This window comes from Tursiops truncatus, chromosome 4, assembly GCF_011762595.2.
Source record: "Tursiops truncatus isolate mTurTru1 chromosome 4, mTurTru1.mat.Y, whole genome shotgun sequence".
Lineage (NCBI taxonomy): Eukaryota > Metazoa > Chordata > Mammalia > Artiodactyla > Delphinidae > Tursiops > Tursiops truncatus.
The window spans coordinates 48,591,202-48,616,498 of NC_047037.1; the positions used below are offsets into that span (position 1 = coordinate 48,591,202).

General features: G+C 42.9%; 1 protein-coding gene across 3 annotated transcripts in view; it reads right to left on the reverse strand.

The window, feature by feature from the left end:
• Positions 1–248: 248 nt before the first annotated feature.
• TNIK (TRAF2 and NCK interacting kinase) overlaps positions 249–25,297 on the reverse strand; it is a 408,961-nt gene continuing 383,912 nt past the window's right edge. For all 3 annotated transcript variants that reach the window (XM_073803896.1, XM_033855468.1, XM_033855467.1), the window contains 10 exons: positions 20,727–20,891; positions 18,526–18,637; positions 17,555–17,725; positions 15,613–15,756; positions 12,882–13,016; positions 9,370–9,470; positions 6,739–6,888; positions 4,293–4,452; positions 3,912–4,051; positions 249–1,500 (listed from right to left, as the gene is read on the reverse strand). In XM_073803896.1, coding sequence (XP_073659997.1) covers positions 1,417–1,500; positions 3,912–4,051; positions 4,293–4,452; positions 6,739–6,888; positions 9,370–9,470; positions 12,882–13,016; positions 15,613–15,756; positions 17,555–17,725; positions 18,526–18,637; positions 20,727–20,891 — 1,362 coding nt within the window. In that variant the 3' untranslated portion in view covers positions 249–1,416. The remainder of the gene's footprint in view (positions 1,501–3,911; positions 4,052–4,292; positions 4,453–6,738; positions 6,889–9,369; positions 9,471–12,881; positions 13,017–15,612; positions 15,757–17,554; positions 17,726–18,525; positions 18,638–20,726; positions 20,892–25,297) is intronic.

A 25,297-nucleotide genomic window follows, 5' to 3' on the forward strand; every position in this document is an offset into this window, starting at 1 on the left:
AAGTTCGAATCATCCGCGTAAGAGTCTATAAGGACACAAGTCAACCTGAACGAAATACATACAAATTCTGCACAAATGTTGTTTACCATATGTTGGGTAATTTGGAGGAAGGTAAAATGATTAGGGTCTCAGAATTTTGGCCAAAGCCTTGCTTTCTAGTTCTATAACATCTGAACCAATGATGCCCGCTGGGTCTCAGGCAGGCTTAGTAGTCTAGTCCCTTCTCTCACCAACCCAGAGAGAACACAGGCAGCTCAGAAACATTTATTATTATTATTTTTTCAGTCACAGTTTTCATCTTGGGAAAGTGGCACCCTCAGGAGAAAGCTGGGAACGACCAGAGCCTGGATCTTATTTATTCTCCAATTCCCAGAAAGAACAAAGTCTTAACTCCTAACGAAGCCCGAACAGAGTGACCTCTTAGCTGGGAAGTTTTGTGCATTTGGGAAAAAAAAAAGTGTGTGTGTGTGTGTGTGTGTATATACATTTTTAGCTTGTTTCCAGAAGCTCTTTCTGTCTGACCCCCTCTGTCATCCCATCTTTTGCCCTGATCTGTTGCATAATCGCTGAGGCAATGTTGTATTATAGAGTCCCTCATTCACTAGAGCCAACTCAACTCAATGGCACTACTGTCCCATTCAACACACTCTGTTCTGTACAGGGCCATATAAAATAGGGCCTGCCAGACTCACAAAAATGGTAGTTGATTTTATTAGTCTAAGGCTAGTAGTTTAGCCATTTAAAATCTATTTCCCGAAAGTGGGGAAAACTAGTATTTTTCTTCTCTTTTAAAAATCCATTAGCAGTTGCTATCAAAAAGCAACCTTTTGGGTTCGTGAAGGCAAAAGAGTTCTACAATTACCCCACTATGTAGTTATGGCCTTCAGTGTAAAGAGATAAGGTACATTTATTGTGCTGTCTCTCACCATTCGAAATTGGAAATTTTACAACACATTGTATACTTAAAGCTAGCAGGCAGACAGAATTAAAAACAGACATTTTCTCAGTATGCATTCTTTCCCCATTCTTACAAAGTAAAGGGGTAAAGAAAAAAGGTAAAAAAACAAAACAAAATAAAACTCAAAAACCCACCAGAACACAGCTTAATCATAAGAGCACACAATATTTGTTTCTATCCCTAACTCCGAAGAGCACATGGTCCACCTTTGTCCACAGACAACGCAGCATTCTTGGGGATCTCCTGGAAATTCCTGCCACCTTTTTCTCTCCTTCTCAACCAGGCTGCAACATTGAAAGATGGACTGTACTGGGACGGGTGGAGGGAGAGGAAAAGGGTAAAGTGGTATGGTCAACCAAGCCTTCTGATTCTGCCTCTAGACTGGCATAAGTCCACATGAGTTATGTTCTTTTAAATTAGAAATAATGCCATGAAGATAAGTGCCAAGTGCTCTTCTGTTACCAGTTCATCATGGAATTTCTGTTGAGGGTCATGAAAAACACTTGGCTACTTCCTCCAGATCGCACGGATGCAAAAAATACCTGTTTGAAATTAAAAAGAAGTTAGTTCAACTGCATGGTTTCTTTCCCTCTTTTCTTCAACCGTCCATCCATTTTCTCTCACATGTCCTATCCTTGCCATGTGTCAGCTCTTAAGACTTAATGGCTGGTGTTTATAAAGTGCCTTTTAATACAGTGCATCCTCTGTAAACATCCCTGCCTTTATTCCTATGAAGGTTACTATGACTGACTGTGGCATTGGCCTTCAGGGACCCAGAAGGGGCTATATCTTGACTTGTAACAACCCTTTGGGCACTCACTTTTTACAAGGGAGTTTTGTGCTAGGATAATATGCTGGATTTCTGGTCTAGGACACAACACGTCCTTTGTTAATTTCTGGAAAGCCACAGGGGCTCCCCTGATAACAAGAGGGCAGACTTTGGGAATGAAGAGAATCCTCTCACATTTCCAAAGTCAAGGGGGAATTTGGGGCCTACTGACTACTATACAACTTCATTTCTCAATTAAGAAAAAAAAAAGTGGTTCTGGTCAGAGAGGGTAAGGTGTTTAATGCCTATTCACTTTGGCATTCCAAGAGTTAATGCTTGGTTTCTCTGCTGATGAATGCACATCCTAGGCCAAAGGAGATCATGGCATTAGTAAGGAGAACCACAGTCCCTTCGGTCTGGGTCTGCTAAATCATCTTATCAAACGACTGAGAGAAGCGAGCAAAATTTGGGGTACTGCTTGCTTGAGCTGAACATCAGTGAACCACTGCCCAGCAAAATAATATTCTGGGCTGTGGCCCAGTCCTTCAGTCAGCCAACACCAAACTTTGGTCCAAGGCATTTACTTTTGTCATTAGTATAAAGTCTCTGCTACTTCATTCCCACAGTTTCTTCAGAAGAATGCTGTCTCTCCCAACAACTTCTTCGGAAGTTCTGTGGAAATGCTCATCTTTCAGCTAATGCTACATATGTAAGTAAAGCTACTGTTAGGGTCAGTGAATCAAAACGGGGAAGCACAGAGGACCCATGGGAACACAATGAGGGAAAGAAAGGGCTGCTGTTCTCTCCAGGTTCTGTGAGCCCTGGCTCTAAACCTCAGGCCCCAGATGCTGGTGTGGTCCCAGCCTGCTGCTGAGGGTGTGGTCGTGACTTGACATTGGCTTTCTGGGGTGGGACTTCAATGAACTGGAGTGTGGGTGTCCGTGCCCAGATCACTCCTAGTCTTATGATTCCCAGAGACTAGGCGGGGGCTGGAATTTTACTAGGGGTCAGGTCTGTTTTCTGGTGTATTCTGATAAGGGCCTGGGACCATCCTTGCCATCCCCAGCTGTTGTCCACCCAGACCACACCAGACCATACCAGGTCAGAATAGTTGCCTACTCCAGGGCCAGACTAAGACCAGCCTGGCTTCTGGGGAACGGGAGTGAACCAAGAGATGCAGGTCTGTTCAACCTGTCACGTTCTTTTCTGTCACGTTTCTTTTCGTTTATGTCTGCTGTTTTGGGGACAGCATTTCTAAGTTGGCCATAGTCCCAAAGGATGAATTCACAAATACAGTAGAGCTTAGCTACTAAAAACTCTGGGTTAGTCTACGGGGAGGGCAAGGCAGAAGCAGCACTGCTGCAGAACACGCCTTCTGGGCGACTGATCATGCCAGACGAACACCGCCGATTTCACTGGAAAACAGTCCCCCTATGACACTTCAGAAGAAACATGGCTGGAATGACACAAGACATGGCACTAGTTGAGTTTGCGATTGTGCATTCCTTAAGGTATGGGTGACACTTTTAAAAAGTTTATATTTCTACACGTCAAATGTTTTACATTTAAAATCGAATATAATGTGATGGGTTACGTCCCAAGAGTGATTTTGTGAAACGTCTAAAAGTGGGGTATAAAGTTGACCCACTGTGAGATGACTAATGAGAGGCCGGCTCTTCTAAGTGCTTAGGAGAATTTGGGTTATTTGCTGAGTCATCTTAAGGCCTGCAAGCCACACAAGTTACAAAGAGTTTACAAGAAATTTTTTAGATGTTTTTATGTCTTTTTTTTTTTTTTGCAGTACGCGGGCCTCTCACTGTTGTGGCCTCTCCCGTTGCGGAGCACAGGCTCCGGACACGCAGGCTTAGCGGCCATGGCTCACGGGCCCAGCCGCTCCGCGACATGTGGGATCTTCCCGGACCGGGGCACGAACCCATGTCCCCTGCATCGGCAGGTGGACTCTCAACCACTGCGCCACCAGGGAAGCCCTTATGTCTTTTTTGATGCGTGAATAATATATTTTGAGGGTTCACATGAATCAAACCAAATAATGCCATTTCAAGATAATATTGATTGTTTAACACAGATGTGATTCAAATCAGTATAAAGGAAAATGAAGGTTTCACAGGTACCTGGTGGTCTCTTAAAATGCAAACACTAATGCAAATGTTGAAACGGATTTACCTTATCATTTCTTTCACATAGAAACTTTAACCTTTGAGCTCGCTTATGCATAAATACTCCATCCAAATGTCCTGTTTCCACTGACCGGATCTCAATAGCTTTCTCGCCCCAGCCCATTATCTGATTGGAATGAATGTAGGCTGTCAAAAGGAATTTCCAAAACTGCATTAAAAACATTAGATGGGCAATAACTCACAGCATCTGTTCACATCTTAACCACAAAAATGACAAACGACTTGAGATAAACAGACAAAGCAAGTCTTACAAGTGTTATTCACAGACTTTTTTTTTTGTGGAATCAAATGGTTGTTTCACATTTCTTGACTTTCGTTTCATTTGGGGGGTGTAACTGCTGAAGGAGATAAGGAATGGTTAACCTACCCACAGACGTGGGCATTTCTCCCCATTGGAGCACCACATCCTTAGTTATCCGGCCGTAGGTGTTTACATACACCCCCTCATCCTCATAGCAAACAAGCATTTCCATTCCATCTGTTTTAGGCAAGATGACAATGGCATGAGGAGTAATATTGCCCTGAATCTAGAAGACAAAGAAAGGCCAGGCATTATTCTTTTAAAAAATAAGACAGTATCTTAGCTATTAATCTCTAAGAATTGCAAAGAAAAAAAAAGAGTTTTTTCTTTTCCCTTTTCCATTTACATTCTAGAGACTGACGTTTTGTTTTGCTTAATTTAACCACCGACCTGTCAAATACCCTGGTAAATACAAACTTAGGCACTAGGTTGAGAATGCAATTTACCTGTTCTAAAAGCAACAACTACAGCTATGGAGCACCTGCCCTTTGCCAAGTGTGGGCCCTTTCCATGTATAACTTCTGGCCTTTAAAACAGCTCCCCATGCTAGATATTTCTGTCTACGGATGAAGCAACTGCATCTCAGAGGGGTTATGTAACTTGACCAAAGCTGCACTAGGATATGGTGGTAGAATTGGGATTCGAGCACATTCCCGTGGACATTGAAAATCTCATGTTTTCTATCTACTTCCAAAAAAGATGAGGAGAATGCAATCCAGTTGGATCTGATGGAAACAGCCCAAGTGGGGCCAAAAGGTGGGACCAAAACAGGCTATGAACAGTCAATACAGATAGTTTATCTGGGTGCCTAAATAAGTCCCCTACATATGAACCTTCAAGGTGTGAACTTTCCAAGGTGCGAACGTGTGTTCGCATGTCCAATATTCACGTGCCTGGTGTACATTGTGACGTGCGTGCATCCTCTACAAGTGGTTGTGCTTTTGTATACTTTACTTTTACAGTACTGTATAGAGTACACTAGTACAGTATCATTATTTCAAGCCCAGGATGTCCAGAAGCAAGAGTAAAAGCAGCAGTGATGTAGCTGGTACTGCTAAGGAGTGCCAGCTGTTGTACTGTACTACTGTACTTCTCAAGGTACTGTACTGTAAGATTAAAAATGTTTTCTTTATTTTTTGTGTTTGTTTTTTATGTATTATTTGTGTGAAAAGTATCATAAACTTATTACAGTACAGTACTACATAGCCGATTGTGTTAGTTGGGTACCTAGGCTAACTTCGTTGGACTTATGAACAAACTAAACTTACGAACTTGCTCTCGGAACGGAACTCGTTCTTATGTAGGGGACTTACTGTAGTCCAAATTAATGGCTTGTTGAGAAAAAATTTAAAAATTACCGTTCACTAAAAAAAAAATCATACTATTCAGATAAGTGTAGATTGACTTGTTCTGGGAAAAGAGACGTGGTGTTGCTGCGATCCCCTGGTTGAGAATGTCATGGCCGTCCAGTAGGTACATGGTGGACAGGAAAGAGGGGATGGAGGATGATGATGGGGACAGCCCAGCCCCCTCACCAAGAGCACGGGCTGTGAGTCCTGTGTGCACATACACACACGAGGAAAGCTGTAATGTAACAACCAATGACGTATGTGTGCCGTGCCCCCAAACAACTTTTTTCAATTGTTGTGCTCCTTTGGAGTGAAGTCTTTAAAGTCTCAAAATACCAAACAGTAACAGATTAGGTCTCAGACTTTGTTGACGAATAATTTCTACTGTATGTTAGCCTTGGGACTACATACGTTAGAGGAAACAAAATTTACACTGCGCTCATCCTACTACATGAAACCATGGGCAGCACGTCCCTTAAAAGTCATGTTTTAGGCAATGTGTCAGTATAGTAATATTAATAGTACAATTTGCAGGGCCCTGTGCCAACTACTTTAGATGTATGACCTCACTTAATGCTGACGATAACCCTATGTGATAGGTCCTCTTAGCCCCATTTTACAGATGTGAAAGCTGAGGGTTGGACAGGCTGCCTAATGTGTCCACTATTGCAAAGCGAATACGTGCAAGAGCCAGAGCATGTGCTCCAGGGTGTCTGATTCCGCCACGTGACACTGCCCTCCACTTGAAGAGAGGAACGATAGCAGAAAAAGGATCACTGGACTTCTCCCACACAAAATGAACCAATCTCCTTCAAAAACTAAAAATAGAAGCTCATCTACTATAGTCTTGCTTAAAAAACAGAATCTATGCCCTTGAACCAAAACCACTGTATGTATTTTAATGTAAAATCCAATGAGACAACATGTCCAGTAAATGGCAAATAATTGCTACTACGTGTTACTCAATTTTAAGCAGCCATAAAAATCAGTTAAAGGTACATGTTTTATGACTTAAAAGCCTCATCTATTTAGTGAAGACCATAAGTCCATCGGCTTTATTGATTAGTAAAAGTTAGCATGACCTCCACTAAAAATGTACAAAAACAAATCTATACACACAGGTTGTGGAACAGAGTCTTGACAGTCTGCTTCCAGGAACTTACATGAGATGGTATGTAGATATCATAAGAGTTTCCTGAATCAACATCAATTACATGGAAACCAGTGTGTGAACCAAAAATAACCTTTAATCTTTGACCTTCTTCTACTGTGAGATCAACAAGCAGTGGCTTGTGCTGGAGATCTGCAAAAGACTTTAAAAATCACCCCATGAGTACCCACATCATTCAAAGACGTTACCTTAATAAATTTTTCCTTTAGCCATTTCCTGTGGAAGTTAATGTCTGACTTTCTTAAATTGAAAAGCTAGGAAATCTTTCTTTCAATTTTAGGGCTATTCATATTCTGACTCTGGGAGGAAGAGTCTAGCACCCATTTGTTCCCCTTTTTCTACCCCTTGTGCTCCAGGGCAGCAAAGCTGGTTGACAGTTGTCTGTTTTGATAGTGTCATCATATATTAAAAATTTGGTGGGCTTCCCTGGTGGCGCAGTGGTTGAGGGTCTGCCTGCCGATGCAGGGGACGCGGGTTCATGCCCCGGTCCGGGGGGGATTCCACATGCCGCGGAGCGGCTGGGCCCGTGAGCCATGGCCGCTGAGCCTGCGCGTCCGGAGCCTGTGCTCCGCGATGGGAGGGGCCACGACAGTGAGAGGCCCGCGTATTGCAAAAAAAAAAAAAAAAAAAAAAAAATTGGTGTCTGGGTGCTGCTGTTCTTCCCTGTTTATTTCTGGCCTTTTTCCCAAGAAGAAGGTCCAGTCACCTCTCTGGCCCCTCTCCTTCCCAAGGGACAGCCAGGCCCAGGCATGGCTACTACCTTTTCAGAGACAGACTGGGTGGGCAGGTGGGCCAGCCCTGCGCTAAGCCTGTTCAGGGTTAACAGGCATGCTCTGGTTCCGACTCTCCTGGGTGAGTGAGTACACATCAGGCTGGCGCTTTCTCTAAACTTAACGTTGAGATCTGAGACTTGGGTTTGGGCGATAGAGGACGGTGGGGATGATTCATCTCAAGACTCACGGCTTACGTTGGCTAGCTGGGTTTAAAAGGAAAAGAAAAAAAGGGCTCCAGCCACGTTTATCAAAGTTCTGTGTGTGAGACTCCAGAGTCTACGCCCCAGCTAACTGTCAATGTTCCTCTGTTTTCCTTTGCCATTATTTAATCCACACTCCACCTGCATTGGCCTTGAAGTCTGGGCGAGAATCTGTGAAACCACAAGTGCCTCGGCTATCATGTCACCGTCACCTAACAGACCCCTCCCTCCTTCTCTTTTGCTAACATCATTCTCATAGATGGGAGGTTCGAGCCTCATCTCCTTGTCCCACGGGAGGGCTCGACCCCCTGCCGGCTCCAGTCTTTCCTCTTCGAGTCCTTGCCTTTGCTCGTCCCTCTTTCTAGGTTGGCCATGGTTTGCTCAACAAAGCATTTTGCAGTCAATCCTGCACTTTGGCTAGTACACTGATGACAGTAACTTCAGAACCGGAACAGGAACAGGATCTTGACTGAAAAGCTTTTGTGAAGAGAGATTTTGGCGGGACAGCAGCACCGCTGTAGCTGTCAGGAGTCATCCCTGAAGTGTTATTACTAACGCAATGCATTCCAAACATTTCTCTCCATAAAAGCGGGGTTAACGAGTGGGGCCCATTTCGCATCTTCCTGAGCACATCACAAATGAACTCCTTGCCCTGCTAAAGGAACAAGATATAAGCGGGGGTGATTCAGCCCTGAAGAGGGCTTTGTAATGTTCCCAAGGCAGCTTCTGCCCTCACGTGGCATATGTGGCAACAGAAAATACATAAAGGGTCAAAGAAAGACAATAGTCATAAAGGTGGGGAGAAAAAGTGAGGGCCAAGGAGATATAAAGAAAGAGAGAGACGTAGGCAGAGAGCAAGAATGAACAGAAGGTAAATTCACGCTGGCTATGGGTAGACTGTGCAGCTCTGAAAACATCAGAGTGCCTGTAAGTACTGGTCCTTCTGGCATTTGGGGGTCAGCTTTCATGATCTGGAGTCAACGGGACCAGCATTTCCCCATCCTACTTCTGTTGAAGCTTATGAGTTATCAAGCCAACCACAGTGGGTACAGACTTAGACAAGATAAAAAATGAAACAGCAATGAAAATTGAAGGATGCAGAGAAACTAGGCCATTTCCATATGTGACTACATTCAGTATTCATTTTAGAAAAGTCCAACAGCAATGGGGATATATGAGCATCAAGTGAGTTTTAGCGACTTTTCCCCAAAAGGCTTACAAGGATTACAAGATTTAGAGACTCAGTTCGGCCTTGAGATTCAGTGCTGCTTGCTGTCGGTCTGCCTTTTTCAGACGAAATATCAAGAGACTGCCCTAGTTAGGTGGGTGTATAATAAATCTCATTGCCTAATATAATGAATGCTTTGCCTGGTAACCATTCCATGCTAAATGCCACTTAGAGGTGATGATGCATAGACCTGAAGTGGAGGAGGGTGTACCCAATTTTAATTTGACTAATTAACAGTATTTACTAATACCTAGTCTTTACTTTTAGAATAACAAGTAAGAGCTCCTACACTTTTAAAAGAGGTTTATTATATACAGAAAAATTGGTACTAGTGTTATGCGTAAGTTAACCACTGTTAACTGATGGGAACCTAAACTATATAAAAAAACAAGCCCTTGTTAGGTAATCACATGCCTACTTACCTTAAATGCCATGAACTTATGATATGGTTTAGGAGCCCAAGCGTATATCTCCACAGCATTCTTTAAGGCAATCACCAAGAATTTGATCCTTTCATATTTGACTGTAATAGAAAAGTTATGAATTAAAATAGTTCATTAATTTATTCAAGTTTTTGTATTAAAGAATGTGTAAACCACTATATATATATAGATATATAGACACACACACACACACACACACACACACATATATATCATCCTGACTGAGGGTAATGCTCTGGTGTGGGATGTTCTCATAGATACAGATTTAACTTCCTTTAATGTACTTGGTTTGCAGGATACCTGGGGCCTTTTGCTTCATACTGAAGGCTCTTTTCTTCATTAAAGATGTAACTGGCTTAGGACTGCCTCTAAGCACTAGGTCTAGATGTGAATTACTTATTGTAAGAAGAATCTGTATAAAAATCCTTCATGCTTCCTTGCCTGGCTTTTATGTTCATCCACATGGAAGCAGCTGAGAGCCGGTATGGCAAGATGGTAGAAAAATCAACAAATGGGTAGAGACATAATGGCTGCTGTTCGCTTATTATTCAAACTTGGATTCCAGTTATTAGGAGTTCAAAAAGGACCAGTGCCCTTAACATGAGACCCCAGAGAGATCCCTCTCCCTTCCTGCTATGTGAGGTTATAGGGAAAAGACCACTGTCTGTGACCCAGGAAGCAGGCCCTCACCAGATACTGAATCTGCCACCAACTTGATCTTGGCTCTTCTCAGCCTCTAGAGCTGTGAGAAATAAACTCATGTTGTTTATGAGCCACCCAGTCTGTGGTATTCTGTTACAGCAGCTTGAACAGACTAAGACAGTACACATGGCAGTCTTTTTATTTATAAAATGTTTGAACAAACAGAATATTCTGTGTCCTAAAGAATTTAGCCCAAGATAACTGACCAAATTCTTGTTCTCTGAGCTCTTTTTCTGTAGCATGCCTCTCCTGTTTACTGTTCTGTCTTTAATATACTTTCAAATACTTCTTCAGTGATTTATTTCCATATATATATATATATTTTTGCGGTACGCGGGCCTCTCACTGTTGTGGCCTCTCCCGTTGTGGAGCACGGGCTCCGGATGCGCAGGCTCAGCGGCCACGGCTCACGGGCCCAGCCACTCCACGGCATGTGGGATCTTCCCAGACCGGGGCACGAACCCGTGTCCCCTGCATAGGCAGGCGGACTCTCAACCACTGAGCCACCAGGGAAGCCCTCCATATTTCTAAATGACGTGCTGATAATGTTATTTACAACTTTTTTCAGCTGTAGATATTACCTACTGACTCTGGAGAATGGAAAGGGTCTAGTCTCTTACAGCAATCTCCTCTCTCTAGATCTCTCTTTCAAACGTACACATCTCTTCCTCCCCATACCTCCAATATAGTTATATTTACAAGCTTTGGTTAAGTCAACATCCTGTGTTTAAATCATTATTGTTCATAGATGAGGCATGCAGTATACCATTATTATAATTCCTTTCTTGCTTTCAAATTTTTTTCACTTCCTTATTTTCTATGTATCTATCTCTAAGCACATGGAAACTTTCTGTTAGTGCTGTCAGTACAGTCAAATATGGCAGGTAATCTGTTAGTAACATTTTATTTTTCTTGTAGGTACCTCTTCCTGAACCCTCCATTGTCCCACTTTGCCTGGACTAATTTCTTTCTCCTTCTCTGTCTCTCTCTCTCTATATACACATCCTGCTTGCTCTGTTTCTCTGGAGAGCCCTGGCTAATACAGATGGGTTATAAAATACTAAGTGAAAAAAATCTTTCCGTTAGAACTCTGAAAGCCTTGCTCCATTGTCTTTTTTCTTTTCTCTTGGCCGCGCTGCACGGCATGTGGGATTTTAGTTCCCTGACCAGGGATCAAACCCTCACCACCTGCAGTGGGAGCGTGGAGTTTTAACCACTGGACTGCCAGGGAAGTCCCCTCCATTGTCTTCTAACCTTCTAGTACTGCTGTAAGTCCCAGGCCACCTAATTCTGTGTCTATTACATGTAAACTGTTTATTTATTTACTTATAATTTGAAAGCTTTAAGAGCCTTCTCATTTCCTGGGTACTGAAATATCATGTTGCTATGTCCTCTTGTGAGTCGTTTTTCATTCACTATACTAGGTACTCCTCAGTGAATCTTTTTAATTTGAAATTTTGAGGTCTTAATTCTAGAAACTTTTCTTGTATTCTTTCTTTGATGCTTTCTTCCCCTTCCACTTCTTAATCTTTTTCCTAAAACTCATGTAACTTATATTTTGAACCACTTGGACTGAAACTTTTATTTTCTTACCTATTCTCTCTTTTTTCCTTTCTTTTCATTCTACTTTCTAGGACATTTCTCATGTTTGTCTTTCGACCCTTCTACTGCATTTTTTATTCCTGCCAATATATTTTAATTTCCAAGATTTTTTTTTCTTGGTCTCTGAATGACATTCTCCAACCCTGTTCCATCTTTTTAAAAAAAATAACACCTATTCTTCTTTTATGGAAACAGTATTTCTAATCTCTCTGAAGTTAGTATATTGATAGTTTCTTTAAAAATTTATTTGTTCCACTCCTCATTATCCTTGTTTCCTCTAAAGTCCCTTCTTTCTGTTTAAGTTTCCTTCCCATTAGTGGATTTTCCCACTGTCTGCTCTAGTGGGCTTATCGACTGATGGGCTTCACTTTTAAGGTGGTTAGATAGCATGCTCTTTCCATGGCATTTCAAATATTAGTACCTCAACATCTTTTCTTGCTGGCCATTTAGTTTCTCCAAAGACCATCTTTCAATCTCTTGCTTGGGAGTATAAGCATGGCTGGCAACATTTGGGGTGCTAAACAGGGGAAGGAGGTGTCTGTGTGTGTATCAATGTGTCCTTATAATTCAATATTCCCCATCAACAGATTGGCTGTGCCCACCTTTCATCTTCTGCTGCTGTCAGGGAGGGTGGCTGCCTGACTGGGTTCTGGAGGATTTGCTGTTCATCAACTTTCCAACAATCCTCCCATTTTCAATCCCACCCTCCACCTCCACCTCAGATACACCTGGGATCTCAGGTCCTGGCCCTTTCTGAGTTCTGTTGAGTGACTGGATTGATTTTGATGACTTTCCTCACAGCAGACTTAGAATTCAGCATTTCCTGGTCAGCTAGTTCTGTTCCTAGTCATCTAACAATTCTTGTTCAATTTTGTTGACATCTCTTATCTGTTTTCTCTTCTCCTGGTCCCTTTGTCCTTGTAGGTTTACAGCACTTTTATTTCTTCATGGTTATTTTAATGGGTCTTTGGGAGCGAGTTCAAACTGGAGCCTAAGACTTTATTCTGAATGCATTCTTTGAACTTCATCAATCTAACTTTTTGGGGAAATAATGCAAGTATATTTAAGGTTCCAGCAGTGTCTTAAACTGGTCACAAATGCATCATCAATATCTGATGGAAAAAAACTAAATGAAACTTAACTGAATAATTTGGATTGAGCAAACAATTCCATGTCTTGAGACTTACCAACTTTGTAATGTATACAGCCTTCCAAGTCCCCAACAGTGATCCAGCCTTGTTTCTTTTCTACTTCTGGGTCATTGTGTAATATTCTGTTTCTTAACCATGAAAGATAGTAAACTCGTAGCTTATTCTTCTTTCCTGTTGAAGTAATAGAACTTTAATTTCAAGGCCCTGAGACAGCTTTTTCTCTCAATCCTTCTCCATCTCCATTTTATTTTATTTATTTTTATTTACACTTGTGTGTGTGTCTGTGTATGTGTGAAGGCACAGTAACCAGTGTCTCCAGCATCGTCAAAGTATTGTCTCTGCCAGAACTTACGATCAAAACAGGTCCAAGTGTTTTGGGCAAATAACCACTGCATAGTTTTTCTTTACCTTCTGGCTTTCTATTTGAGTAAGGTGCTCTTATTCTCTCCTCCCAGTGCAAAGGGCAGTGTCTGCTCAGTAAGACCTAATTCTGTAATGGAATGGTTGATCAGTGTTCCAAAACATTCCAGATCTAATTACATGAAGGAGTTTTGACAACTGGACATTTTAGCATACTCATGTGTGACTACCTTCTACCCAACAGCATATGTTAATGCAGAGACCCCCTTACTCGCCTCCTCTATTACTTTAAAGATGACAGCTGGTAGTAGTTTCATTTTACCAAACAGAAAAAGGAATTTCTTAAGGAGATATGAGAAACAAGTTCAATGACGGCAATCAGGGCTCAGAAAATAACCCTTGGACATGGTTACAGTGCTGAGATCCCTGAAAGGAGTGTCAAACAAAAAGAAGAATGGAGAAAAAGATGTATACTTGGAAAAAAAACACAAAAGTTCCCTTTGGTAAATGATGGGAAGGAGATCATGGATTAAAGAATTCTTAGTATGATAAGGAAACATCTTAAAAACGTTGAGGAGTTTTAAATTGAGGAGCAAAATTTAATCTATTGAGATTATTTGAGTACCAGATAAGAAGATGTCCCTTGGGGTGGCTTTTCCTAAGTGATCAGTAATTTAAGCCTGTGGGTTATACTTCTTGGGTACTTATTTTCCTTTCACTTCTCTTAGGTGTCAAAAAATGTTCCATATTTTGCAGCTGTGATATATACCAGAAGAAAAGAATTCATTAAAGCATTGCACACTGGATTTGACAGGAGAGTACATTTATAACCTAAATTAAGGGAACCACGTGCAGTTACTATTCCTTTTTATAACCAAAAGCCTTGAATATGCATTGATTTCTATAGCTAGGATGGGCAGGAGGGCTGGTGCTTTCTCCTCTCTGTGCCAACACAGATCTGAGGGCAGTTCAAGAAAATCTGGCTTCTGTTTTCATTTTCTTCTTTCCCTACCTATGCACCTCATAATAGGAAATGGTTACACTTTTAAAAATGGGATGTGTCACTAACAACATAATGAAGTCTGAACATGGATTTTCTGATATCATTTCCACTTTTGGTAGGTGACTGGCAGATGTACGGTTTTAAATTTGATTTGGGGGTGTTACAATCAAGAACGCATTACCCAGAATAAAGGAGTACACTGAATTAAACTCAAATGATAATACAAGAAGAATTTACTTGGCGAACCCTTATTTGGGGAGAATAAAAAGAGATGAAACTGAGCATTCAATGGACAGGCAAAAGAGGAAACTGTAGCATCAAATGAGGGCCTTTTCTCAAAACAGAAATACAGTTGAAGAGTTAAACTTTATTCAAGGTTCAACCCAAGAGGAGCCCTATGTTTCTCTTTGCAAAATAATGGCTGGTTCTCAAACTTGGCTGCACAGTGGAGACACCTCAGGAGCCATGAAAGCTTCTGAGACCTGGGCCACACTCCCAGATTCTGACCCGTTAGTCTGGGGTGCATGCTGGAGTTTTCACACCTCCTCAGGTGGTTCTAATGTGCACGGGTACTGTTGGTTTCATACTGGATGGGATAGGAGGGGAAAAGAGGGGTATTATTTATTAAACTCCTTCAAACACCATCCGAAAGAAAAAACTTTCAAGAACATAGACTCCTTCAGGTTACAATTTTAACTTGTCAGTAGTAAGGCTTTCACTTTTGTCTCTCTCTCTTTTTTTTTAAGCTCTTTTTGGGAAGTGGAAAGCTGCAGCGGGTGGCAATGATTCCTACCTTCCAATCTCCTTGCAGACTCAATCACCCAATGGGCCAGCTGCACTTGCTAAAATGTCAGTGAACTATAAACTAAAGCAGTTCTTATAAGAAAAGAGACCAGAGAAATTTCTGCTTACAAAATTTCTCACTCCCAGAAGCTTACATTTATTTATTTATTTTTAATTTAATTTTATTTTTTATACAGCAGGTTCTTATTAGTTATCTATTTAATACATATTAGTGTATATATGTCAATCCCAATCTCCCAATTCACCCAGAAGCCTACATTTTTATATTCTCCTTCTGAGAGTAGATTGCAATGACTGGAGTACAGACACCTTAAAAGGATCCTTGCTGAGTCCCGGCAGAGGGTGAAGGCCCATATGTACACAGCCGTGGTGGTATGTCTCTGTCTGATTCAGATTTCAGGCAGAGGTGAGAGACTTCCCTTTGAAGGTCAGAATCTCTGGAGTTACAAAACATGGGTGATGTCATTCTGGTCCTACTGCCATAATTTATCGTGCTGCTCGTTGGCTGGGAAGGGCAGAGCTTACTATTCCTTCAGAAGTGAGGTGATCACCTTTCCCACCTGTGCAGACCTAGAGGACTTGGTCATCCCAGCAACATACCTGATATCGTCACGAGGACATTCAGTCCCTCTAGCACATCCATCTGCTGAAATCGCCTCCGGTTGATCAGATTATAAACTTTGCCTTGCCCGCTTCGGTCCAAAAGCATCAGGCCATTTTCAGTTCCCACCAGGAGGTTTACACCTGCAAATTTAAGAAGCATCCCAAGACTGACTCTTTTGGACTTTACTCTTCCGCATCCAGGGTCCCTTTAAAACCTAAGAAACTGTGACTTGTAAATATAAACTAATGGGCAAGCAGGTACTACAGTAGGGAGTATAGAAGTAGTAGCTCTGAGACAGTAATTAAATCACTGTCCCTCTGGTAATGAAATTAGTTTTCTTTTATAAAGTAGTAGCAGCATTCATTACATGTAGCCCTTTACTACCTAAAATAGAGTTCTTCTCAAGAGGAGCCTGAGGCACAGATGTGACGCCAGTTCCTTTCCTGTAACACCCACCCTTTTCTTGGCTCTCTCTATAAATCACACCTCGAGACTTCCCCAAGGTTCACCCCACTCCTATTCAAGCAGTGATTTCTAGCCTACCCACCTTCTACATATAATAGAGCGCCCCATTCCCATACTCTTGGAAGAAAAGCCCTTCTTCCTTCTCACACCAGAGCTTAATTTACATCCCATACCTTAAGGTTCTGCTCTTTGTTAGGGAAATGATAAGCCAATTCAAGTGCAGGTATTAATAGCCCAAGAGTCACAGAAATATTGACTGTAAGGCAGGGGTCCCCAATTCCCCGCCCCCCGTGGAAAAATTGTCTTCCACGAAACAGGTCCCTGGTGCCAAAAAGGTTGCGGACCGCTGCTGTAAGGGACTTCTCAGGCATCTAACTCTAGTCCAGCCCACCTCCCATGCGGTAATTCCTATTACAAAAACTCTGGTAGGTAAGTGGTCTTGTCTGGATGGCTGCAATCTTGAAAATTCATCTCTAGGCAAATAAACACCCCTGGCTCCCAACATACACACAGACACGTGCACACATTGTGAGTTCAGCCGTGCAATGGCCTATATTTAGGAACGGGTAACTTTTCCACTTCTTTTGCTTACTGCACATCTGTCTTCTAAGTAACGTGAATGTCTGCTCTTTCAACCACATGTTAGTCAATATGAAACACGGTTATCTTGTTGTCTTCTCATAGTCTCTTCTCCAGAGGACAGAGCCTTACTCCCCTGAAATGGTTTCCAGGCTCTGTGCTCATCCGTGCTACCAACTCAAATGCTTTTGCCCTTATAAAATTGTGGTGCTTCAAACTAGGTGTAGTATTTTAGACGGGTGCAGAGGAGCCATGTCCTTCCTTGATCTGTGTGTCATGTTTATGGTGACACAGACCAGGATTTTGACAGAATCTCATCACACCTATACGGAGTCTGAGGTCAGCTAAAATCTGCAGACCTTTTTCACAAGAACTGCAGGTTGATGTTTTGAACTAAAAGGGAAGGCTCTGCATTTGTTGTCCTTTTCAAGTTTTATCTTGCTACTACTACTGGTATGGCCTTTGGCAATTCACTAAAATATTCTGTGCCGCTTTTTCAACTGTCACATGAAGGTCACGCCATTATTGCCCTTGCAGAATGTTGTACGGATCACAGAGACAGGACGTGGGGCACATCACACAGTGCTGGGCACAGAGTGGGCAGATATTAAGTGGTACTTAGTTCTGTTGTTGGCTTTAGCCCATCACTGTTATGTGACAAGGTCACTCTGAATCTCATTGCTATCCTGGGTATCAGTTCTTTCTAAATATAAAATTGTATCAGTTAGGGTATCAGTTCTTTCTAAATATAAAATTGCTCTTGGTCTCTCTTGAGGCCCAGACAGTCCCAAATCGGGTCTCTAACACCCATGATTCAATCAGCACTCTTCTGATAGTAAGATTCCTGTTTGAGGGTCAATTCATTAATGAATGGTAAAAAAAGCACCAACTTACCCCACAGAGCTGCACAAAGTATTTCTGAGTTGAATCGCTTCTTGTATTTTCTGATTTCTGGTGTGTCGCTATGAGGCCGAATGTTGGTTGGGTTTACGTTTACCACTGAAATCTTTCTTGCTTCATTTAGTTTGGCCTGTTCTTGCCTAAGAAGTTCGCTAGTAAACAGAGCTTTGAGAAAAAGAATCAGAGAAGTCAGTGGCATCTTAAAATATAACCAATGGAGGTATGGAAAAGGGGCTTCAAATAACTATGATTTCTCCTTGTTTAGTGTGCATTATGATAAAGGCAAAGAAACACTGAAACTATAAATATTTTACACTTTTTTAGTAGAATAAAGTATGTCATTCATAAAAGCAGTGTTTTATCCGTTAGTAAAACAGGCTTATAGACACTACTTGAGTAGTTTAGGGAATTAAGATTCATCTCATAAAATTAAACACACCATCCTCATCTCCTGTAATATATGCAGGACAGATTAACTTTTTGAAATTCCACATTATCAACTGACAAACTGGCCTAAGTTGAGTCTGATGATTAGTGAGCTGCAGAATTCTAGAAAGCAAGACTGTCCTCTCAATCAGCCAGGCTTCTGAAGTGGGAAGCACACACCTAGAACTCAACACAACTCAACACGCATTAATTCTGTCTACTGCGTGCACAGCACTGTACCCAGAAATTGCTTCTGAGAAATGTGTGGTGAGTTTGGAGATCTCTGAGGAGCAGCTTTTCCTAGGGCCCCTGGATACCTCTGGGTTCCTACCAGAATCAAAATAGAAGAGATGAAAAAAAATAGAAAGAACTTTGTTTGAGGAATCCTATTAAAAAAAAAAGTAATAAAAAGTCTTCCCTGTAAGAAAGGGCCTAAGCAGTTAATAGCTTAACTAGTGAACTAATAATTAATTTTTTATCAGCTCATATCAGAAAGGAAAACCAAGCTGTTTCTAAAACATCGGGGCCTTCTAGCTTACCAGCAGCTGACGTTTCCTCATCCTCTTCATCTGCATCAGTGGGAGACGTCTGGTACACTCTGGGGTCCACAAAGGGGGTGAAGGAGGCTTTGGTGCTGCTTCCCATGCCATACTAATCAATAAGCAAGAAGATTAAGAAGAGCAGATAGATAAATACTGTAGCAACAAACGACGCTAATACTACTTTGCTTGGGCTTTAAAATTGTTAGAAACTCTTCAAACCATCCAACTGTTCACACTCTGACCCCCAGGTCAAAGTGTGTGCTTCTCTCTCCAGCTTCTACTGATACTGGTCCCTCACTAACCATTATGTCTTTGCAGGGTTTCATTAATCATCAGACTGCAAGAATTGTAGTGAGCAAATTATATTATGGACCACAGGTAGCACCTTCATATCTGATAAGGTGGCTATAGTGACAGAGCCTATTTCTCCCTTGAAGTAAAAGCAATCTCCTACTGACTAAATGGCTTTAAGAAAAGCCGACACAAATTGGCAGTAAACTAAGTAAGCATAGCTACACAGCATCCTTCATTCTGAACACATGATCAACCAAAGACTCCCTCTTGGGGCCTTTGGGGCCTTCCATGCTGGCCTGGTGATGCAGGTGGATTGGTGTTGGCTCAAGAAGCCTTAAAATCTGCAATTCAGGGACAATTTCATCCAGGGAATGAAGAGTTTTCCTTTCCATGATAGTTTCCTTAAAAGGATACTTATATGCCCTATGTGGGAACTTCATGAAGATACTAGGTTTGCAGGGCTTACTTAAAAAATAATCTCAAGGGCTTAGAGAGCACAATTAAGATATGAAGTCTGAACTAAACTAGGGAACAGTAAACTATCAAGGCTTCATGTCCCAATATTCCATTTATGAGTTTTGTCAAAGGAGCTTCAATAACCATCTCCCAATTTTGTCTGTCATCTCCACTCCTACTTACACTCAAGTCCTTTTAATATTATAAACAGATCTGCACTCAGTATAAGAAGCATCTTTTTGGGGGATAAATGTCTTTAAGTTTTAATTTTTTTAGTTTTTTTTCAGGTTTTTATTTAAAAATAAAACCAGTATCCCAAGACCCCTAAACACATAAGGAGAAAACCACAAAGGCCCAATCTGACTTTAATGCAAGATTTCCCCTTCATGTTATGAAATCAAAACCATTTCATCCTCCATAAGGTAGGACTACCCCTCCCAAACAGAGCGCTTTCACAGACATTCTCTCCTTTGATCTTTAGAAGTCTATGAAGGAGGTGTGCAAGTATTGACATTCCCACTTAGAGCCGGGGAAGCAGCAGAATGTAGAGTAGGGTCTGACCGCACGGAGTCCTTGGTACCCAACGTCAGGCAGAAAACAACTGTCCACAGTGCATGAAGCTATAACAGTGCTCTACGTTCTTCTCCTTGCGGCAAAGTTCACCTGCTCTATAGCTTTAGAATCCAAATGGTGCATCATAAAAACTCAGTGCATGGACAACCTCAAACACAGCGTTATAAACTGTATGCATTATAAACACATGTAGGGCCTATGTGTGACTCAAAGGACTATTTATGAAACATGACCAAGCACTGTGATCTCATCCGAATGGTCAAGCTCGGTCAACGACATCTACAAGCACTTCCCGGCAGATTGTTTATTCTGGCTTTTTTTCCCCAGACTCTTTTCTGTGTAGGAAAGATAATATCCCACTTCTCCCTTTCTTGTGCGAGTTGGAGTTTAGGAAGATGAACACTTTGAGAACGTATCTATTTTTATTTTTCATAAACGAATCATTTCAACCTTATTTCACCTAAGTCAAACTTAGTTTGACTAAATGAATGTAACTATGAACCTCAACTATTGGCCTTGGAATCTCTATAGGTTGAAGTTTCCTTTCCTGGTCTGGGAGATAGGAGGTCCCAGTTCTGGTCCCAGCTCTGTCACAAAACAGCTGTGTGCCTTTAGGCAAGGCACTTAACCTCTCTGAGCCTCACTATTTGCTTCTGTAAAAACAGGCTTTGGTCCAGATGCTACCTGAGAACTTTTCACTGCTCTGCTTTTAGGATTTGGTCCATTTAATCATATGCATAAGCAATTACATAGTATAATAAAACCCAACCAAACACGCTTCTGGGAGCTTGGCAAAGCCTCCTTCTTGAGGGGCCCGCGGTCTCAGAACCCCCTGCTGGAGGACAAAGCTGTCGTGGCTATTGCCCAGCACCTACTTCAGTCCCAGAGTCCATCTCCTGGGGGTGGGTGGAGACGCGCCCCAGGCCCTCAGTGGGGGTCCCCGCAGGGGAATGGCTCTGCTGCACCAGGTCCGGGAGGTTGATGTGGCCGGCGAAGCCATTGCTGTCACTATGGCCAGATCGCTTCTTCTCTCCAGACGTCTGAGGGGGCACAACACATGGCGGCCGTTAGAGAGGGAAGGCAAAGGCCACAGAACGATGTCACCCCTCACACAGCACAGCTGCGGTGGCCTGCAAACCGTCCCACTGGGGAGTGGGAAGATATTGATTTCTATTTTATCTAAGAAAATAAGAAAAAAGTTAAGCTTTGCTAATATTTAGTACATGGATTGACGCTGGGGCCTTATGCTCCTGCATGAAGGGCAGTCAGGGGTCACATACGATGAAGAGGTGCCCTGTGGGAAGACAGGAATGCCGCGGGTGGAGGGGCACTACGGGGGCTGTGCACACACACCAGGTCACATCAGCAGGTTACAAAGACACAAGCCCACAAAACAGAAACATCACCTAAAATATCGCTGAAAACAAGCAGTGGGATGGGATGTAACACGAATGATTCAGGCCCAGTGTGCTCCAAGAAAAGGCAGCGATGATTCCCACATCACGAGGTCAAACCAGTGATTAACTAATCACATCTGATGAGAGTTACAAAGAAAACATGGAAATGATCTAAAGATGATTTCAAAATATGCGTTTACATTCACTATCACTAACATTGGATCTCTCGGTAAGCAACCATGGTGGCTTGTGCCAGGAGCTGGTTAAAAAAAAACAAATGAAGTTATCATGACTGGCAAAGCATCTGAAATATTGTTTATAGCATCCTTTTTTCCCCCCACGAATATTATCTCATTTATTAATTGTGGCTCAGAGACGTTAAATAAGCAGTCTAAGATCACACAGCCCAAGATGGGGAAGGCAGCAGAGCCCGGGAGTGTGCCTGCGTTGGCTGGACGCCACTGCCTGCTCCAGAAGCTCGAGTGGGCAAGCGGGAGCAGGAACCCAGTCCTCAGGCCCCACGGCCCTTCCTCCAGAGCCATCCAGGCCCTTGAGGAATCTGTGCCCTGGGCAAAGCCTTCCTCTGAGGTTTGGGAGCGAGGGAGAGACTCTGGGCCACGAAGTCAGCTGGGTCAGCCCTCCCCTAGGGGCCAATCCCTCCCCCCTCGGGTCGGGTCCTCGCACCCATCCCCAGAGCCCACCTCTCCCCTCCCTTCCCCTTCCAGGATCTCCTCCAGGCGGCCACCAGAGTCAGCATAAACCGAGCTGTGGAGGGGAGCCTATAGCATTCCTTTTTAACGTCCTTTAAAGGTATTTTATAAAGTATATAATGTTAGTGCAGTAGGACAAATGCATAATTTGTAAACAAATAAATACACTGTGTTACGTGGCAGTCCCTGAAATTCTTACTGATAAGGTTGCATGACCTAACACGTTGGAAATCATTGCCGTGGAGAGGAAAGCCTCCTCTCGAAGATGCTAGGGACCAACATACAGAATTAAAAGAAAATCCTGCTCCCAAAAAGCCAGTGCCCATACTGTAGTCCTGCTAGTATTGCACTTTCTGATTTCACATTTATATGACTGGCTCACTGAGGTTTCTTACAGCAGACCTGATTAAGTAATGATTCCCTCTTTGCCTTTTCTCTTTTTCATTCATTTGCCCAACATTTCTGAGTGTCTACTAAGTGTGAAGCATTTTGCTGAACATGAAGGAATCAATCAGAAGCAACGCAGACACACTCCCTGCCTTGTTTGGGGCTGGCATGGCAATAAGGCTTCGTGCTGTTTCTCTGACCACCTCACTGGCCTGGCTTCTTCCTTCCGGAGCCTGTCCTGGTCTTGCAGTTACAGCTCTGCACCTGCCTCTGGCTGGAAGTGAAAGGAGGCACTTTTTGGGGAAAGATGAAACAGACTCCCAAGTTCCTGAAGGGGTGCATGTAATTGATGTTACTAGGAAGCTTGAGAAATAACTGGATAGCCTTAGCGCCCTCTGTGTTTCTGGGCACAATACTTCTGGCCCACGACTGTCCAGGAGAGGGGCATTTTCTGGACTCATTTTGTCACAGTGCTCATCTGAACATTTCATCTTCTAAATTACATTTAAGGGGTTCAGCCCTAATTTATTGTATTATCCCCTATTTTATGTGTACCGGGCAGCTTCTCCCACCTTCTTACTTCTGTTCAAATACTGAAAAGCTTTTACCATTTCCCTCCAACTTTCCAGTAGCATAAATCGCACATTGTCTCTTTAGAGTTTTGTGGTCTCTCTTGTATCAGCAGTGTTCTGCCTCAAGCCAAAAATTAATGCAGACACAGTGGTTATCAAAGAAAGACCTGAAGAGGCTCAGAAGGGAAATGGCCCAGACAGTGAGAAGCTTGAAGGGATTCAGCAGTGACCCCTGAATCTTCCCACTTCTGAGTCATCACCCTTTTGTTCATTCAACCAGCACCCTCTAGAATTAAATACCTTCCATGTGCCATTCTGCTAGGAACACAAAGATAAATGAACAGCAGCTCTGTCCTCTATGATCTCATTAACAGAGCCCCAAAGAGCTCTACGATCTTCATGCCCTCACCAGTCCCATGGCGGTGGGCACTTGGATGTTCTGAGTACCAGTAGATGCTGGGTATCGTGCTGAACACCTTAGGTTCATCTCCTCACAATTCCACCGGGGGCTAGCTTATAGTATCCCCATTTTACAGATGGAAAAGCTTCAGTGTAAAGAATTCAATTAACCTGCCCCATGTGACATGGGTTGTAAGTGGTGAAATCAGGGTCTGAACCAAGGCTGTCTGGAAGCAGAGCCCAGCTCTGGTGGCTGCTGTCCTATGTGGCTCCGCTCTCAGCCACAGCTGATTGACCGGTCCAGGAGTGGACACCTGAGCCAAGCACGATCAGATTCCCATTGGAATTTCCAGTTAGGCCTGAGAGATACTGGTCAGTCTCTGCTGGGCAGCTGAACTGGGATGTGGTGAACGCCTTGCAATTGGGAGGGTGGGTATGGAGACGTGAGAGCACGTGCTTGAGGGGGAAGAGGAAGCTGGTGTGTGGACAGAGAGAACAAGGGAGAAAGTGGAGGAAACAGAGATGAAGGTAAGGAGAGACAGGCAGTGAGGGAGCCAGAGATCTGCACACGAGAAGCTGCCTGAGCTCCTAATCCCTTTTCACTTTCTGGTTCCAACCCTATACAGGGTCCCAACTGGGCTTCTGCCTTTCGATTCCTTCTAGGAAACACCTCTGAATCTCTGATACCTACCCCACTTTTTTTTCTTAATCTGTTGTAAGTGGGTTCTTTTTTCTAGTACTTGTAACCGAAAGAGACTTCATGACGGTAAGCTAGTATCCTTGTTCAGTGGGTGGACAGACCCTGGAGAGATACCAGCTGGGCAATAAGGAAGGTGTTATGGACAGAGGCCCATGGAGTCCCAGGAAAGGCTTCAAGGAGGAAGGGAAGCTGAGCCAGACCCCCAGGGGTCTTCTGGGTGAAGAGTGGGCTGCAGTGGGGGAGGCAAAGGAGCTCTTCCAGGAGATGGGTCCCTGTGGACAAAGTGGTAGATGACAGCTGGTGTGGTGTATTCTAGAAGGAGAGTAAAGAAAGGTCCTGTGGGGCTGTAGGAGGGGGAAAGGCGGAACCACAGGGGCACGGGTGTGCACTACAAGGGGGATTGCCTCTGACAAGACCATGGGTAGGAGAGCCAGCATGCCCCTATAGAAGCATCTGGTCTACTCCAACAAGAAGCACGAGTTAAGTGACTCTCCTCGATGTTCATCTTGGGGAACTGAACCATAAAGAGTTTTTACTTTCTTATCCTTTTGTCATACTTTAATTTGTATTTATCTTTTTAATACTTTTAATGGATTTCAAGTCAGGCTGTTACTTTAAAAGCCCACATTTGTAAAAAGAACGCTTTAGAAATTGAGAGGACAAAAAGATTTTAGGGCCCGCAATAGATCAAATGCATATATGACACTGCTGAATGCAGTTTTCAAGGTGATTGACTGTGGTCATAGAGTATTGGAATGCTTTAAACAACATGGAGCCATTTGGATGTGGCTGGCAACAGAACCCCAAATGTGGCCCCAGATATCCAGGTCAAGGTATTGACTCTGTCCTGAAGAGTCAAGCAAATCTGAAACCACAGTAGAAATTGGAGTCCTTCTATTTGGAGTCAGAGAGTAACTCATTCCAGAACATTTCCCCTCATGTTTTCCCAAGTGGCAAGGTCTAGTGAGAGAAGCCCTCTACACTTGCATTGAAAGTATCCATTCACCGCGCTGGGAGATTTATATGCCAGCATGACACAATGTCAACTTCAGCAGCCAAGTCCATTTTTCATTTCAGGCTTCCGTGAAAGGACTCTTTAAAGTCTACTTGAAAGATTCGGCAAGGCCATAAAACGAAATTCTAGCAAGTTGCTTTGTGAACTCGTCTTCCAGTTATAGCTCTACTGCCCATTATTATTTCAAAGGCCTTATTCATCTCAAAACTACAGTTCCTTTCTTCCTAACAAAAATGAGATGCCCTCTGCCTTTTTGGAGAGCAAAG